General features: G+C 37.2%; 1 protein-coding gene and 1 pseudogene across 4 annotated transcripts in view; both read left to right on the plus strand.

Moving 5' to 3' along the window:
• The first annotated feature begins 1,453 nt into the window (after positions 1 to 1,453).
• LOC121317928 lies at positions 1,454 to 9,190 on the plus strand (annotated as a pseudogene).
• A 3,739-nt stretch (positions 9,191 to 12,929) lies between these two features.
• Positions 12,930 to 18,336, plus strand: part of LOC121318156 (putative adenosylhomocysteinase 3) — a 40,869-nt gene continuing 35,462 nt past the window's right edge. For all 4 annotated transcript variants that reach the window (XM_041254536.1, XM_041254538.1, XM_041254537.1 and 1 more), the window contains exon 1: positions 12,930 to 13,306. In XM_041254536.1, coding sequence (XP_041110470.1) covers positions 12,971 to 13,306 — 336 coding nt within the window. In that variant the 5' untranslated portion in view covers positions 12,930 to 12,970. The remainder of the gene's footprint in view (positions 13,307 to 18,336) is intronic.

An 18,336-nucleotide genomic window follows, 5' to 3' on the forward strand; every position in this document is an offset into this window, starting at 1 on the left:
ATATGAAATTTGTTAACATGATGTATGCTATTGTATTATAAGTTGAGTATTGAGTATTTCTGTGAATATACTGTGACCTATAAATCTTTTCTTTTTATGTTAGATAACAATTTCAGTTTCAGTTTAAATTAACAGAAGCTTCCTCCCCTAATTCACAAGCCATGCTGTTGTGAAGCAGATATACACTATGAATTGGAAACATTGGTTATAAGTCTTTTAAAGGGGGATGTAGGTCTTGTCACTGAACGTTTTATCAGTGTGTGTGCTGGGTGAAGGTAATTCAGACGTTGCCTCTGTGTGTGTGTGTGTGTGTGTGTGTGTGTGTGTGTGTGTGTGTGTGTGTGTGTGTGTGTGTGTGTGTGTGTGTGTGTGTGCGCGCGCGCAGACTGCATCTTCCTGCTGCAGGCACGTTTATGAGAATGTTCCTGCAATCCATTGCTCTTTTTTCAATAACAAACAATTAATTTAAACGTGTAATGTGGGTTTTCTGTGATTTTATATCGGTAATCACAAGATTACTACATTTTGTTTTTAAATGTTACTGTTATCTTTGTTCAAAAGGTTTGTTTCGCCTCCAACTCGCAATGTGACAGCTGGCTTTCATAAAGAATCATGATCTGTCGTGTTAAAGCGGCCACCATCCATACAGTAATAATCACCTGCAATAACTCTCTTTATCAGAAGAATTCATTTCTCTGAAGTCAAAAGCTCACATGAAAACATCAGCTTCTCTCTGCTTTTAAAACAATTCATGTCCTTGATCGAAACTGGGAAGAGAGTGGGATAAGTATGCTGTTTAAATATTAAATGCTATGTGTGGTTTATTTAGCATTTTAAACAAATCCACAGTTAGTATTTGCATTTAGTAATTTATATAAATGTTCTTAACACGTTGAATATTAGTAAAGGTACCATTCTCATCACCACATTCCTAACAGTATAATTTTCAATTAGTACCTTTTTAAGTAAAATAATTTTACCTGCTATTTTCACAACTGTTATTCTGTTATACAATTATATTATGTTCGGACACTCAAGTTATTGTACAAAAATGTGTATGGGCATTGCGGATATTTTTGTAGATCTGAGCTTTTACCTGCAGGAAATTTGTACTGATTTGTACTTTTCTGTAGTACGTTGTTTTTGTTTTTGTAATTGCAAACAAACAAACAAAATGTTATGTTTAATAATCTGCATGGGCTTTTCTCTTTTCTACTTTATATCTCTCTACAAGTTGTGTGTATTGTAACTAAGAAAATCTTTCAATCTTTAGATTTAATATACCAAACAACGTATTCGTGCATTTCTGAGCCCTGACAAGTTGTGTATTCCCAGATGACTTTACAATAGAACCACTTCTCTCTCCTCTGTTGGTAAAGGTTAAGTACAGGTTAAGCTTCTGTGTTTATAACTGCGCATATCTTAGCAATGTATTGTACCGTTTTCACCAGAGATGACACCGGTAAAAGATGGGTCAGGACCAGACATAATTGACAGGACAATAAGAATGAGAAGGGAGGAGCAAGCAAGGAAGGTGGTCTTGGCCTGGGGTGTTCTCAATGTCTCCCTGGTGGGAATGATTTACACTGAAATGTAAGTTAATTTCCCATAAATTAATACATAATACATAGTTTTTTTTGAGGTATAGCTGTATGTAGATCAATGTACAATGCAAGTGTTGCTGTTTGAAACAGGTCATAGCTTTTTGACTACATAAAAAAAAGCCCTATGATATGGAAAGTGCTTGTGGAATCTCCTTAATCATTTACAATGAAGTGTTAAACTCCCATTCCAAACAAAACATGTTTTCTTTCTTTACAGGACTGGAAAAATGTTGAGCAAATACAGTAACATCTCCTACTGGCCTCTTTGGTATATTGGTAAGCTGCATTTTTATTGTGTTATTTTATATTTATATTTAAACAACTGTGTACCAGAAGAATTACTTTCCTTGGTTATTATTATTATTATTTATTATTATTATTATTATTATATTTCAATTCAACAGAGCTTGCCCTTGCCTCTTTGTACAGCCTTAATGCCTCGTTTGATTCCTGGAGATACTTCAAATACACAGTGAATTCCAGCTTTGTTGTGAGTTCTGAACAGCACAGACTACTTGGTCTCTCTGGGTGTTATCACATTGAAACTAGATTGGAAATATCTCTAATTCAATTTTGAATACATTTTAGTAAAGTTGTAATTGTGTGGAAGTATTTATGCTTGTATTTATTTTTGGTTTAATTTTCCCATAGGCATACAGGTATCTCCTCTTCAGAAGCCATAAAACCAAGAGAAACCACCTCCTACACAGTCCTCCCCCGTTCAAGGCCAGAGCGTGCTGAGTCAAGGCCTTCCCGGCCACCCAGCGCAAGTCCCAAGTTCGCCCCAGGTTGTATAGCAGGATACAGCCCTCCTTTGCAAAGCCCTTCCCCCACAGGCAGTGGCACATACTCCTTGTCTGTGGCCTTTTCAGCAAGCAACAGCTTTAGCAAGGTACATGTCATGAGACGTAGCTTTAGGTAGAATAACTATGGTATTAAAATTCTCTCTGTAAAGTGCTAAACCCTAAATAATTGTATTATTGGATGGATCATACTTTGAAGTAGAGCTCGCTAAAGAAGTGTGCCTGATTAGAGACCTAGACTGTTGGGAACAATCACAGTTAACAGGATTATGATGTATGTTAGTATTTTGCACAGGAAGACTGCTGTGTTGCTCAGGAGGGTTTTGATTTTCTTCAGACTACATTTTGGGGCCTTTTATACTTCTATAAAAAAAAAATCCACTTCTAAAATAAAAAATGCACTTATAACCATATAGCTGTCCTTTCCTTCTAGGTGGTGAGCTATAGCCCACCTCCAGGTTCTCCTCCATATCCCAGCAGTATTGGACCAGCAGAAAGCTGTAATCTTCGGTCTCGCTGTCGTACTTCGCCCACTGTGTTCAACTCTCCTCGTGGGAAAGAGGATTACATGGCAGACCTCAAATCAATGGAGATGTTGTTACATTCTGAAGAAGAGAAAAGATATCGCAGCCAGCTCAGTCAGAAAATATTTTTATTTCATAACGTTTTGTTTAAAAACATTCCTCAATTGCAAAAAAGGTTTAGGAAGTGCTCTTTAATTTTGAATGCTATAATTCATAGATTTGTAAATTGAATATGTAATATTAAATCAACACTATACTTTAATGCAGTGCTGAAAACACGATTGCCTGTTTGCATCACTGCATGTTAAAAACTTTTTTTTTTAATCTTCAGGAAGTCCAGAGGCGGTTTCCCCTTCAAACAGTCCAACATTCTGGAATTACAATCGCTCTGTGGGAGACTATGCTCAGACCCTGAGGAAGTTTCAGTACCAGCTAGCCTGCAGGCAGCAAAGGTGAGACTGACCTTGGGTCCAAACATGCTGCTGAAGAGGTAGGTTTTGAGAGATGTGGAGAAGAAAACAAAAAAAGGAGGGGGTTTTGGGGGACATGACTAAACTAAAAACATTTCCTTGCAGTGCAATACAATCAATCTCAACCAGGCTACTTGGGCATGTAAATGATGATTTGTTGCAAAGCAAATATTTATTAATAAAAAGAGAATAGTGTGTGATGCAATATCCAATTAATATTGTTGGCTTTCCAGGTTATTTGACTCCAGCGTTAATATCAGGAGAAACTTCACAGTTTCCTTAGCAGATCAGATTTAGCTAATTCATGAATTAAAACTTTTAAATAATTACATTTTGTTTATACTTGGACTATTGTAAAAAAACCTTTGCATATAAATGTTTTTGTTTTTTTAAAATTATTTTAAAGGTCTGGGCCAGGGTTACAGTGAATCGTCAGCTGCTGGATCGCATTGATTCCTGGACTGCCAGGCTCAGAAATGTAGGTAACATAATTCAGAGATACCAACTGCTGCGATTAGGCCATAGCAGCTATTATTTTGGAGGTTCTACTACAGCGAAGGGGTATAATACTATGGTTTTTATTATTACTGAATGTTTATGAAATATAATTTCAGTACCAAGGGCATGTTTTTCTGTTAATTTTTGTAATTAATTAATTGTTCTTAATACTGACATACTAAAAGCTCTGAGCGGGTTGCTTGGTAACCAGTTTAGGGGTCCTTTGTAAACTGTTGCATGTGTCACGTGAGAAATGCAGCTGTATGTAGATGGGGTCTGTGTTTGCTGCATTGTGATTTGTGTTCGATTCCGCCGGTTAGCTGCTTGCGCGAGACCGAGGGTCTGAGCGATTGGTCAGTGTGTATGTAAATGAGCCCTTGTGTGTGTGAGCCAATAGGGCTTGGGAGGGGGGATCTCTATTTAGGAGCTTCCTGCGAGCAGCTCAGGGCTGTGTTGTGGTGTCCTGACATTGAATGAATGAACACCTGAAAGAGATCTTTTATAAAGTTGAGAGGTTGAATATTTCAGCTCGGGTTTGATAGCACTTAAGAGACCCTAAAACACTTCATTACTAATATTTACATCCAGAATAAATAGAATTCCACAAAAAAAAAGTGTTGAAGTTTTTTGTTTTTTTTAATTTCTAAATGCAGTGTGTTTACTATTAGCAAAATTAGGTCATTGGCTTGCACAGTATTCACGCTGTGTTCCACCTTAATTTCTAGGTGCTAGCAGCCACTGGCCTTAAAAAATTAATTAATTAATTCTGCCGTGTTTCGCATGTGCTTATAGTTTCTCCTTTTAGAAGTTGGCATCTCCGATAATAATTCTAACAAAAATAGGAACATCCCTATACAACACTGAATATAAAAAAAGCACATCATCAGAACATAAAGGGTATAAGATTGTTATTGATCTTTAGTGTACTGTTTTCTTTTGCAGTGGATTAATGAGACTATTCTTGTTCCTCTGGTGAAAGAGATTGATTCTGTGAATACTCTGCTGCGGAGAATGGGGTGCCCTGAACTGCAGACTGGAGGTAATGACTAGCTTGGTGTAATTGGGTTTTCAGTTCTCAGCTTGTTAAAGTGTAATTGATCCTTGTTTCCCTCGCAATACAGAGCTTGTTGAGAACTAGCAGGGTAGTAAAATAATTCCTTATACAGACTACTGTATTGGGCTTTGCATTTGCTAAGTTGTCTCTAGGGGTATGATCAATTGAGGAGGTGATTGAAATATACTGACTGCATGTTTTATTTCATTAAACTATTTTGCAACTTGTCTATACTTGTTTAATCGTCTGCATTCATCTTTGTAGAGGCCAGTATCAGCAGTCTTAAACAAGCAGCCCTTGTCAAAGCATCCTTGATTCCAACATTGAATGCTATTGTACAGTATCTAGACATCACATCTAATCAGGGATATCTGGTGGAACGAATCAAAGGTAAGGGGTTTCTACCTTCAGTGGGAAATAAATATGGGTGGTGGGGGGTGAACATGTCGGCCACAGAAAAAGGCCCTTGATGTCTGAGTTTTTAGCCATAAATTCATCCTTGGACATTGTTTTGTTTTTTGTTTATTTAGTATATTTTGAAGCCCTTTCAAACAATGTCACACCTGTGCTTGTTTGACCTTGATTGTCCTAGAAAAACACACACCGACATGTGAAAGTTTTACTGTCGAGCAATGTGCTGTCCAAGTTTAATCTTTTGGTCCCTTAGATATTCAAGTTAACCCTTCGTCAGCATCAATAACTGAGCTCACACGGACAGTGGGAAGGGGTGCAAATGCACCCCATGTTTATAATTCAAATAAAAGAACAACACAAAACAGGTTTATATTGTTATTTGAAATGCTCTGTATTGAATAAACTATGTGAAGAGCTAAGCTTTTTTTAAAAAATGTAGATTTTTTGTAGTTTAATATAATATGGTAGTTGGAAACACATACTTGTGTTTCAGTATAAAGTCGCTTTGTGCATAAACAGCTTCAGTGGTTGTGTAAAAAAAAAGTGCACAGGGAATTTGCATACTTAACAAGATTAAAAAAATAACAATTCAGATAGTGCTCTTATCAGGCATCAATTCTATAAGTCAGGAGAGGATGCACATTAGTGGTAGCCTAATAAATGAAACATGTCTGTTTTGCAACTCGCACAGCAGTTGTTCAATAATGTACTATAGGAGTTAATAAGCAGGGTAGTGTAAATGCTGTATTTAAACACAGTTCTGGAAACGTATGCATTATACGCACATAGAAATTGATTACATGGGGCTAAAAAAATGAATCTGTAGGTCAATAATTTTAGAAGTGGTACATCTTTACCAAATCTCTCCCACCTCCCCTGCAAACCTCGGACCTCGTATTTTGCAAGTAAACAGGAGCTGCGCACGGTAGCCTATACAGTATAAAAGACATGCCTTTTGTTCCCTGAAGACGGTGGGGGGATCATATTTTCTGTACTGTATCAGGTAATAAACAGGATACTGTAAAGAATGCAGTTATCTAATACAGTGCTGAAAACAAATGTACAGCTTAATTAAAATGACTATTAGCTAAACAGATATTTAGGGATAAATCAATAATTTTAGAAGCAATATCCTGTTTCAACATCTCCGTCCGCTCCCCTGCAGTCTATTCTGCCAGTAAGTAAATGTTTTTTGGAACTCTTGGAAGGTGGAAAGGGGTGCAAATGCACCTCAAAATGACTCGGTACACTTTAACTCTTTGCGGTCCTATGTCGGACCAGGTCCGACATTACAATTTTCCCTTTACAGTCCGATGTCGGACCTTGTCCGACATCATCTAAAAAATATAAAGCACAGGTCTCTAGTCGTTTTTCTCTGGAGAAGGCTGAGAAAACCTTTTAATGGCACAGTGAGACTGATAGGAGCCGAATGAAGCCGAAAAAAGGGGACGAAGTCAAAAAAATAAATTAAACAGGGACATATCTGAGCAATAAACATAGCCCCTGCACCACAGAGATAACACCAACACAAACAAAGAAAAAACACTCAAAGAATATCACGGACATTTACAGAGCTAATTGAGATGTTATAGTAATAAAATAATGACTTGGATCGCATTAATGAGGGGTTTGGTGATAAAACGAGTGATCAGGAAAGGATTTATCAGTATGCACGTCAATAGAGGTATGTGAAAAATACAGCAAACAAGGGGTGGGGCTTGGCTGGAGATGCAGTACTGATGTCATTTTGCCATGCAGTGCCTTTTAAACCTGTTTTACTCTGAAAAAATATTTAAACAGTGCATGTAAAATAAACAATGCGAGTGAAAATAAATTGTACCTGATGAGCCTGACAGGCGCTGAATAAATGGACAGCAAAGGGTTAAAGAGGGATTACTTCTGTTTCCCGGGTTAGACAAGGATGTTGTTGGTATCAGGATATCCTGTAATCTTTAGAGAGTTGTGAGATATGTTCATAAACCAGATGGGGTGCCTTTGCACCCTTTGCCGCTAACAAATGGTTAGTAAGATTTTGGCCCAAACTGGCAATACAGTAGGCCGACACAGTTTACAATGCATGCGGAGTCCTATGTTTATTTGTTCTTTCCCTTCCCTTCCAGACTTGGCGCATGGTGGGTGTATGAGCTCTTTTCGATGGAATGGAGGCGGTCATTTGAAGGCAAGGAAATGGGACACTGACCTGCCTACAGATACTGCAGTAAGTCTTGGTGAATACTACTGACATGTTAAAGCAATTCACCTGAGTGAGGGCTGCATTTTTTTGAACTGTTCCTGTTTGGTTATGATATCCTGGAACCAACTGCACTGAATGTACAGTATATGAATGTATTTTAATTGGCTTTTTATAGATATCCAGATAACTAGTTAGCACCAAGTCAGAAATAGGGTATCTCTGATTTTGTGTTTCAGATAATTATGCAGGTGTTGTGTACTTATCTCGACTCGAGACTTCCTCCTCATCCCAAATACCTTGATGGAAAAACATTTGCATCCCAGCATTTCATACAAACGCCTGACAAACCAGGTAAATAATGTGAAGAAAGAAGTTAAATATGACTGAAACACAAGGTCTGTCATAGTACTAATTGTGTGTGTTTATTTGTATTTATTTTTAGATATGTCAAATGAGAACCCGTTTTGCATTCATCAAAGTAGTATTAACCCTCCACACTACCAACTCATCTATCAGGGACACATCTACAATCTTCCAAAGGTAAATGCTTTTCACTTAGTTACACAGCAACCAATACATTTTTAGTAGAGTTTTGTCCTATAACTTTGTGGTGTTAGTGAATTAATTGTATAGCAGTAACTTATCTACATGCCTCCATCTTCATGGTTGAACTTCTATATTTCCTGGTTTGTTAACCTTTTAAGATACAAGAGACATATGTTCGGGCTCCTGATTTTCCATTCTCGATTTATAAAGTCCCTGTGTGTAGCAAGCTTAATTAAAATGAACAATTGTGGCAGCATTGCAATTGTTAACTGCAAAAGGAGGCCAAAGAGGTGGAGACAAAGGACCCTTAAGCACCTATTCAAAAGACACTACTAGTTCTATCTAATTTATTTTAGAGGGTAGAAACAATCTGTTCCATACAGTCCTTATGTTCTTGTTTGTTATAAAGACCAAGGAATCTGGAATGTTAGGGTAAGCATGGAAATACAACTTCAGTGTAACTTGTAATGGTTATAATGATGGGCAATATCTGACTCAATTAGTTAAGTTTAACATTACAGTTTTATTTTGGATGTATATCTGCAGCACAGGCCATTCTGTGGTTATTTCCCTTTCCCTATAAGGATAGCCATAAACAACCCATTTGATCCCTTCTGCTGCTCTTATTCATGGAATAACTTGTACTTGCTGCTGTAAGGATAAAACAGGATGCCAGTGTTACGTTTTTATTTGTGTCTAGTGAACCACACATCTAATTGTAATAACTTTACCATATTCTTTAGCATGAATTTGTTTTGGAATTGGGGATGGATGCACATGCTGTCCATACGTCACCCTTACAAGCAACTAAAGTATAAGCATATTTTAAAATAACACTGGTAAAGACATCTAATGTACAATAACACACTTCCCAGGACAACCAAAAGGCTGCTTACCTATACAGTAAAGTGTTGGTCGATCTGTTAACAATCTGCAAATACTGAAATTAATATTTACCTCATTTTTGTACTCTATTGTATATATATATTTGTCAGGTTTCTTATGGATTTTTTTCTTCCTTTTTACAGAAGTGCAAATCTTGGCCTATCTGGTGTAAACATCCTGTGGATATTTGGTGACTAGTACTCTGTGCTGCTGATCCTGAGTTTGTGTTATTACTTGCCTATAATAGGTGGATTATAGTCTGGATTCATCATATGAGTTTGTTCTTGAGATCATAAAGCATAAAGAATGCTGATAAGTAGAAATCATATCTGTGGTCAGTTTTAAGTTAAAGAACACTGGAGATTTTCAAGATTTTCTGATGAATTTAAAAACTGACCTCAAGCATACATTTGGAAAGTACTAACTAGGTCTGAAGTTAATGGTAGGACCATAGTACAATATTATTGCTGTATAACAGGATTTTTACCAATGTATAATATGCTACATCCTACTGACTGGGCTAGATTCACAAAGCTATTTACACCTAATCACATTTTTCACAAAGGAAAAACGCACAATACATTTTGCAAACAAGAAATAAACAACTTGCTTCAGGCGCTTGTAAGTATTTGCAATGTTATATTTTTCCTTTCAGAAAGAAAGTGTTGAGTGTTATTGGTTAATTGCTCTAAGATAGGTTACTTCCACATGTAAAGACATAAATGAAAGGTTTTCTTGACATTTTAAATGTCACTTTGAGCCAAGATTTCGATGAATTATTGCTTTTCGGTAGTTCAGTATTTGTATATATGAATGTAACTTTTACACACTACTGGTATTTAGCATATTTATTGTATAGTTCAAGTACACCCATTTTCCTTTAAGGAATGAAGAGAAATGTAACTAAACTTGATTTGAAGATAACCACAGGTCAAAACTGTCAGTCGGATCTGAGTTAAGAACATTTAAAAGTGGGTGATGTAAATACTTATTTTTAACAAACGTCTGTTTTATTTTTCCTTAGTATTTTAAGGAAAGCTTCATACATTTATCACTGACGGAAGCAGACTTTTCTACAGAACAATCAGTTTTTTTATTTTTTGTTTTCTTCATGGAAACATGGTACTTTAACAAACTCAAGTATTATTGAACTTGAGCTGTTGGTTGCAGTTTGTTTTCTTTTGAAGTTTTATCTGCTTCAACATAAAACATACAAGTCTGATCACACCAACTACAATACATGGGATGGGTTTGTTTGCTGGGTTAGTATCAAATATATTGCAAAAAAAAAAGTAAACCTTTGGAAATCAAAGTTCAGTGTCTGGTGGGGATGGGGAATGCTTCAAAACCTGTTTACTGCTTTGCTCGGGTCCTCTTCTGTTTGTGGAGGTTTCTGGTTCAGTTCATTTGAAATAATTTCAGATACTGTCATGAAGTTGTTTTAATCTCTGTGTGAACTTTGCTTTCTTTTTTAACAAAATTGAAACTGAAATAAACATACCTGCATCAAACCTATTTTTTTCTATTCTTGGGAATTTCTTTAAAAAAAAAAAGTTTAAACAGTATTGTGTCTTGTAATGATAAAATTGCAAACTAGATGTTTGTTCATTAAACATGAGTGAACATCCATGTGGTGCCTTTTCACAGTTTTTTCATCACCCAAGACCTATGGGCTTAGTGCAAATAAGAATTCCAGGTACTTGTGTACAAGTTTATGCTGTGGAATGTGGTGGTGTATGTACTGTCAGCCTTATTCAGCTCAGTTAATGTACCTTTACTGAGTACTGCCACTGGGTGTCGATGTACTACAGAAAAACACTTCTTACCAACTAATATATTCTTCTGTAGTGTTTGTCCACGTGGTCGTCACTGACATTTTTACTACTTGCTAAATATACAAGAAGTCCTGACATTAGATATTGCTAGCATTTGGCAAGTGAGCTTTGGTTTAAAAGGCCAACATATGTTTACTTTGAGTGGTCTAGTGGTATAATTCTAAATTTAAAGGTGTTTTTTTTTTTTTTTTTTTTTTTTTTCCAGTGCTTAAAGAAGCTCAAAGATGTACAATACAGCTCACTGAATAATTTTAACAAATGTTCCATGCAATTTTATTGAGCAAGGGGAAAACTACTTTAATTCAGTCTCACCCTTGACAGAGAGAGAGAGAGAGAAGTAATATGACACTGTTTTTCATCTGGTGAGCTGTGGCTCTGTGCCCTTCATTTGAGTGTACTGGAGTGCAGTGCATAAAATATTATGTTATACTAAAATAAACTAGGTCTGTAAATGGATGTTTTGACAAAGTCAGTGTATCCATAAATTCCTCCTGTATCTCAGTTAGTAATCTTCACTCAACGACTGAGGCACAGTAATAGAATGCTGCCTTAGTTCTTTGTCGAAACGTTTAAGAATACACTGTTTTGTTGTGCTAAAACCCTTCAGCTTCCTCTGGATCCCTGGGTATTATTTGCCTACTTCAGTTATTCAATTGCTTTCTGTTTCTGTCACACCTGTGTCTGCCACTAAATCCATGCTCATGAGTCAAAAACCTTTACACAAAGATGAACAAATGTATTTTTCTTAATTGTTTCTCCATAATCCAGATAAATCCAAACAATATATTTTTCTCATCTCTTGTATTGAGCAAACTCCTTAAACAAGGTCAATGGTGCATTCACAGTCTACCATGACCATGTACAGCAGTTATATGTGAGTGGATGTCCCTTTATTAACAATATATGCTCTTTAACCAGTTCAGTTGGAGATTTGGTTAGGATTAATGGAATAGCAACAGAAAAGCTGAAAATAAGTCCCAATCATTCAATGAACAGTATTTTTGACTCAGTACTGGTAGCCAAGATGTATTAAATGAGGGAAGGTTGTTAATGTCATTCATATGTTGTCTGCTGAATAACATCCTAGAACAGTAACCTAACAGTGCCTCTGTCATTGAATTGTATGGAAGAGAATACAAATTAGTTATTTACTGGCTGATGATTTAAGGTGACCATATGGCTCCATGTTGAGGTTTTTTCAACTCACCACCCAATGCATTCTGTGAAGCATAGTCCTGCTTCTCTTAAAGGAAAGAATGGTACCTGAGACAGGAAAAACGGATCAGAATGCATTGAGTTGTGAGTTGAAATGCCTGAACTATTCCGCTGAACACAGAGCGATATGGCCACCTTATGATTAGTTGACTGCTGATATAGGCTTCTTTTAATTGGTTCAGCAATCCAGTCATGACATGTTGATTAAGACATTTTCAAATGAGAAAATGAATTTGGTCATATTCACAAAGCAATTTTACCACTGCTAAGTTTACATTACTTTTTGAGAAGATAAAATCTAACTAATTGCGTTAAAAGAAACAACTAAGGTGCATGTAGGCGCTACTAAATTAGCCTAAGTTTTTTTTAGCCAAAAAAAAAAAAAAAAAAAAACAGGTGTTACTACAATGGTCACTGCTTTTTAAATAAGACCTATTGTCACGTTCGAAAATAAAATTAAAAAATACATTTACCGTACCTAAATATATGAATTGCTTGTAATGCCATTCTACTTGAATCTGGTTCAAGATCAACTAACGGCCCTCCCTTTGTTTTACGTCAAAATGCGTAGTGGGTTGTATGACATTAAGACTTCATCTCCCAGAAATCCTTGGGGGGAGGAGAAACCATTCAGTGGAATGTGCACAATTACCAGGGATATGTAGTTTTCTGTACAATTCCGATAAGACCATTCTCTAGTGCCAATATCACCGTTAAATATTTGAACCTTTTTAAGATAACGTGTAATCTAATAAATAAATAAATACGATAGCAAGATTAACGGAGCGATTAATGAAACCTTTTTTTTCGTACATAGGTCGTCAATAATGGACTACAGTTCCTATAACCTACTGCTCAACTTCCCTCCACGACTCATATCCGCTGTATGTATATTGTGTGTGTTGAAAAGAGGACTGAAATTGCAGAGATGTCCGTCCAGGTTGTGGCTGCGAAAATGGCCGAGGTCGAGCTAAAAGATATTAATAGCAAAAGTCTGCCTGCTGCGATGCCAGTGCCACAAAAGCAGGAAGAAAAGTCGGCGATTAAAAGTCAGCCCGCTGTCCCTTCCACCAGTCCTGCTGTTTCGGCTGCAGTTAAGGTGGCTGCAGCACCCGAAGATCCTACCCTTCCAAACCCGAGTCTGAACCTCATGAAGATGCCTCAGGCATCTGTGTTGAAGCGGACTGAACAACAGCACAACGGCGGAGAGGCGTTCATCAATCCCGATGGGACAGTTACTGAGGCCCCGAAGACTGTGAAAAAGGTTAGGGATTGGAGATACTATTAAGTGTCATTGATTTTGGGGGTGGGGAGGGCTATGGCTACATGCATGCTATGTTGTGTATTGTGTGACGCTGCTTGTATTACAGTAGCTAATCAATAAAATAATAATAATAATAATAATAATAAAAATAAAAAAGATAGTACTTGGCTACACTAACCTGAATCTTGCAACATCACATTTAGTAGCGATAGGCTATTAACTGCGTTATATATCAATATAGATTACAGTGAAACTCGTTAAAGTAAGAATTGGAATCTCAGAAATAAGGAGATGGCGATGCGTGCAAAGATGTAGCGATGAGGTATTCACCGCGTTTTGACCGCACTGCGCTGTTGTGGCGCTGTAAATTTATTCTAGCTCTTCTTTATACACTGTGGTGCTAAGTGTTAAGAAACGCGACCTCTCCATTTCCAGAATTAAGAAATCGATACAGGTGAAGTGAGTCCTGAGTTTAGAACTCTTCTAAAGTTCTGAAATAGTTTCTGAATACACAATTAATCTCAACACGTGATGACAGGGGCATTACAGATGCACCTTGAAAATAAGTAGGTGTGAAAATACATCTTAATTTGTCCACGTTTGGGATAAACAAAGTGGCTTTATTGACATTTTGACAAAAGGCTGGTTTGAATATAGTGCAACCAACAAAATATAAATAAATGATTATCAACCAGTAAGGCAAATTGACTGGCCTCTGCCACAGTTTAATCCATAACCTGTTGCATTAAAGCTAACGATGAATCTCAATCCGCACATTTTCTCACGTCAGTGGTATAGTTCAACATGTTGCTTAAAACATGCCCGCTTCCCAAGGCTTATGTTCAATGTATGACTCTTGTTAAATTATGTAGTTAGTTCATAAGAAGACATTTACTGACATCCTGCACTCAAAAAATTAACCACTATTCTCACACACATGCTAATGTTGCCAAGGCGTTGCCCTTTTCTCTCTAGAATTGTATTTGTTTGTATCAAATTTAATTAAATGGGGCTGGGTGGGGAAAGAAACGGAGATCCCCACAACCCCCTGCAGGCGAGCCAGGACAAGTCATGCATGCTTAGGCTTTGTGGAAGTAGTTGTCAGCATATATGAAATTCTGGTTGAAAGTCTATAGATGCGGAGTCTGAATCATAGGCTGACATACTTACTCCCTAGCATGTTTGTCATTCCACTGAGGGGAAACTAGATTTTTGCCAGTGTCTGACTGAGAAACCTGTTTTTACCTTTCAAAACATTAAAATGGCCTGCAATTATGCGGATCTAATTAGTGCTGTTTTTATTTCTTTCAAAAATAGCACAAATATTAAGTTTTCTAAACTTTTTTTTTTTTTTTCAGTTGTAGCCTACTGCATAGTGAGTGGTAGTTTCTGCATGCGAGTTCCTAGGTTGCCGCTAGCCGCTCGCCACAAGCAAAACGTTTTCCCTTGTGGCTCAACTATTTTTCCCGAAGTTCGCCACGGTGGCGAAGGCTTTGAAAAATGTACTTGTGTAAGACTGCCAGCACATTCAATGTGTGCTGGTAGATGAGTCAACACATACCATTTAGTTTGATTTCATTTTTCCAAATGAAAGCTCTTTATCTTGATCACGTAACATATGCATGCCCCAAACGGGAGGGCAGAGGCTCTATTAAAAACAATCGTCGGACACCGCTGCTTGTAAAAAAACAAACAAAAAAAAACGTGATCCAAACAAGAACAAAAAATATTTATATAAAACAAATTGTACAGACCAATTACCAGAATCACGTACCAAAAGATGCAACCCAAGGAACACCAGTCACCTATGCACACAACTGAAATATGACTGTGCTACTAGTCACAGGGAGGTGAAGCAGTCATGGTTTCAAACATATCCTCTGGCCACGAAAGAACATTTTCACAGACCGCAGGCCAGAAACACGTAACTTTAAGATCACAGCTAAGTCCCCGTACCCCCCCAATTGTTTTCTGTCTCTTTAAAATGTATTGAAATATATTTTGGAAATAGTAACAAAGTGGATTCAAAGGAGGAATAATTTAATAAAATAATAAACACATTATTTTAAAAAGGATTATTCTCACTATGATTTGAGTTTTAATGTCAGAATCAGTGCAATATTTTACTGTCAGTAGTCACAGGTGAAAGAACATTCAACAGCTGGGGTACGGCAAGGCCTACAGGAGAACACGTGTACTCTCAGGAAGTATAGACAATCATTTGCGGGTGACAGCACAGGCAGTCGCTCACATACCACAGACAGATAGAGAGTGGCCTACCACGCAAGCGGGACACGGCTGAAAGACAGAAAGGCAAAAAGTATTTAAGTCGTTGATTCCAGGAAAGCGGCAAGCTGGCTTTCAGTACAAATGCAATGGAAATACAACCAACTCGAACAGTGATTCACAGGATTATTATTATTTTTTGGCCGTTACACAAACTGAAAACACACGTAGTTGCCCGTTACGCTCAACAGCGCTGGCGAGAACCCTGCTGTGAGATTTTGGTACGGGTGCAATCAATTACGATGTGGTGTGTTTTCCTATTATCAAACAAAGGTACATTTACCATTAACTTAACTGGAAACGGACAATTCATTTCTTTAGGAAAAAAACAATTAAAGACGAACAAGACAAAATGAAAAGTCCACCACAAAGTTGCAGAAGTAAAAAATAAATAAACAACAATGTGTAAGACCCTGTGTATTGCATATGATAAATATTTGCAAAGTATTTTCTTAATATGATGAATTCAGTTATATATGATAAAGACCAAAAACAGCAACGTACCGGATTTCAATGGGCACTTCCTTGTTTTCTAAGCGGAAGTTGTTTAGGCATGCGCGAGCAAGCGCGGTTCGCTGCGTACCACTTTTTATCCATGTATCTGAAAATAGCACTACACCAGTCTTTGTGCTGCCAAAACCATTAACATCAGAAAGGTAAAGAATAATATTTTACATTAAGGAAATGTATATTTCCCTTCAACTTGAATTGAAATGGAATGTTGGTGGAGGGAGGAAGGAAGGAGTTACATTTTTAATGTACAGTGCATTATTGATACCATATTTGTTTATGAATCATGCTATTAAAGCTTGGTTATTTAAAAAAAGGGACCCTTCAAAGGATATATATATCTTGCAAGCAACAGTTCAACAAAACAAAAATATGTAGAAAGAACAAAAATCACAGGGTTTGTTTACTGTATACTTTCTTTACCTTTCTATCTGCAACTATACATATTCAGTGGTCACCTTTTAACTTCCAATTCCAAAGCTGTCAATAGGAATTGGAAACTAAAACTCTATATATCTAATGTTCTGATTCAAACACAGGCTCCCTTGAGAAAGATATGTACAACATATCGAAATGTTGGGCAGCTGGCTCTTTGAGCTATATATATATGAATGCACACACACTGTATTGTGTTCCTTCCCTATGTTTAATCTCTGACTCTCCCCCAGCAAACTAAAGTCACATTTAATCAGCTTGTTGAATGAGCAGACAGCAGGTACTAGCTTTGGATGCTTCAGTGATCCTGACCTTCCTATGCCATATGGATGCTAATAGAATGTAAACTCCTGGAAACAAGATTAGTAAGTAGTTCCTGCTGCTGTGGATTGAGACCTTGGCGTAAGGCAAGAGAGGGATGTACTTTTATTTATGTTGTGTTTTCAAATCCGCATTTCAATGTGAGTGCTCAAGAGATGCATCTCTACTACATTTACCACATTTTCTGGTTCAGCTGATGCATGTAGTACGCTTGGGTGCTTATCTGCAGGATGTGACTGTCTTCAGTCTTAGCAAGTGTGATTATTTAAATAGTAAATGTCCCAAGGGAAGTATGTTATATAATACCTTTACGCTGGCTTTCATGCAACAGGATTGAACTGTGGCAGAGGCTAGTTCGTGTTTTATTCGTTACTTACAAGTGTTTAAACATTAACTGTAGTTACAGAGTGTTAGAAGTGCCATTGATTTGCACATTTAAAAGGTAGCACTGTGCAATGTTTACAGCCGTTCTGACCTCAGCCTTCCTAACGTCCGTGAATAATATTGAATTGGCTAAGGATAGTATTTTCAAACGGTGAAGGAGCCAGTAGGCTTTATGTAGCTAGCTGGTCCTGTCTGAAGTAGTACTGTATACAGTAGGTTGTTTTGGGTCACGGTACCAAAAACATCTGCTGGAACTGGCGTAGTTTCTCTCACTGCATCTTTTCAGCATCACTGTCTAATAACAGTACATTTTCATCTGGGTTTAAGACAATCGCGTTTTTCATAATATGAAGTTATTTCTGTCTCAAGGCAGGGTGACTCACCTCTTGCCATTGGCTACAAACAAGTGCTGAATTATCTGCTAGAAAGTACATGTTCAGAAATATTTCCACACATAATTATTTCAGTGGTTGTGGCGCTAGAAAATGCACAGAGCTTGTAAGAATTATGGGAATAAATTGGGACTGATCGGGTGACCAGAGTTCTGAGTCATCACTATTGTTTAATCTTTTTTTAATTGTGGTGGAGTTATGCGAATAAGGTGCTGCGTGACAGAGACCAAAATCCTGACGTTCGTAAAAAAACATGGTTTAAAACTGAAATTGTATGCAGGTAGAATGTTGAAACATTAGCACTGCCCCACTGTTTTTTTGGTGTTTTTTTTTTTTTTCCAAAAGGTCTGCTATGAAATACAACACTGTCGATTTTAAAAAAAAAAAAAAAAAAAAAAAAAGGGGGGGGGGGGGGGGGTACTTCAGGTATGAGGAAGCAATAGCAGGTTTTATTATGGTCTGTTTAAAATTAGTTACATCACAAAAGCTGTCACAAAAAATATTAGCTCAATAATTTAAGTACATTTTCACTGAAAGACCTGAACTATGTTAGAAAGTTAGATACTGCTATGGTCCAATATCCTATTTAGAAGCATCTGCCATACAAGTAGGGGGAGTGATGGGGGTCTGAATCCCTGCATCTCATCTATGATGTTGGGCTTTAATTAGATCAAAGGAAGATTAAAGTAACTTCAACCCAGA

Source organism: Polyodon spathula, chromosome 7 (genome assembly GCF_017654505.1).
Source record: "Polyodon spathula isolate WHYD16114869_AA chromosome 7, ASM1765450v1, whole genome shotgun sequence".
Lineage (NCBI taxonomy): Eukaryota > Metazoa > Chordata > Actinopteri > Acipenseriformes > Polyodontidae > Polyodon > Polyodon spathula.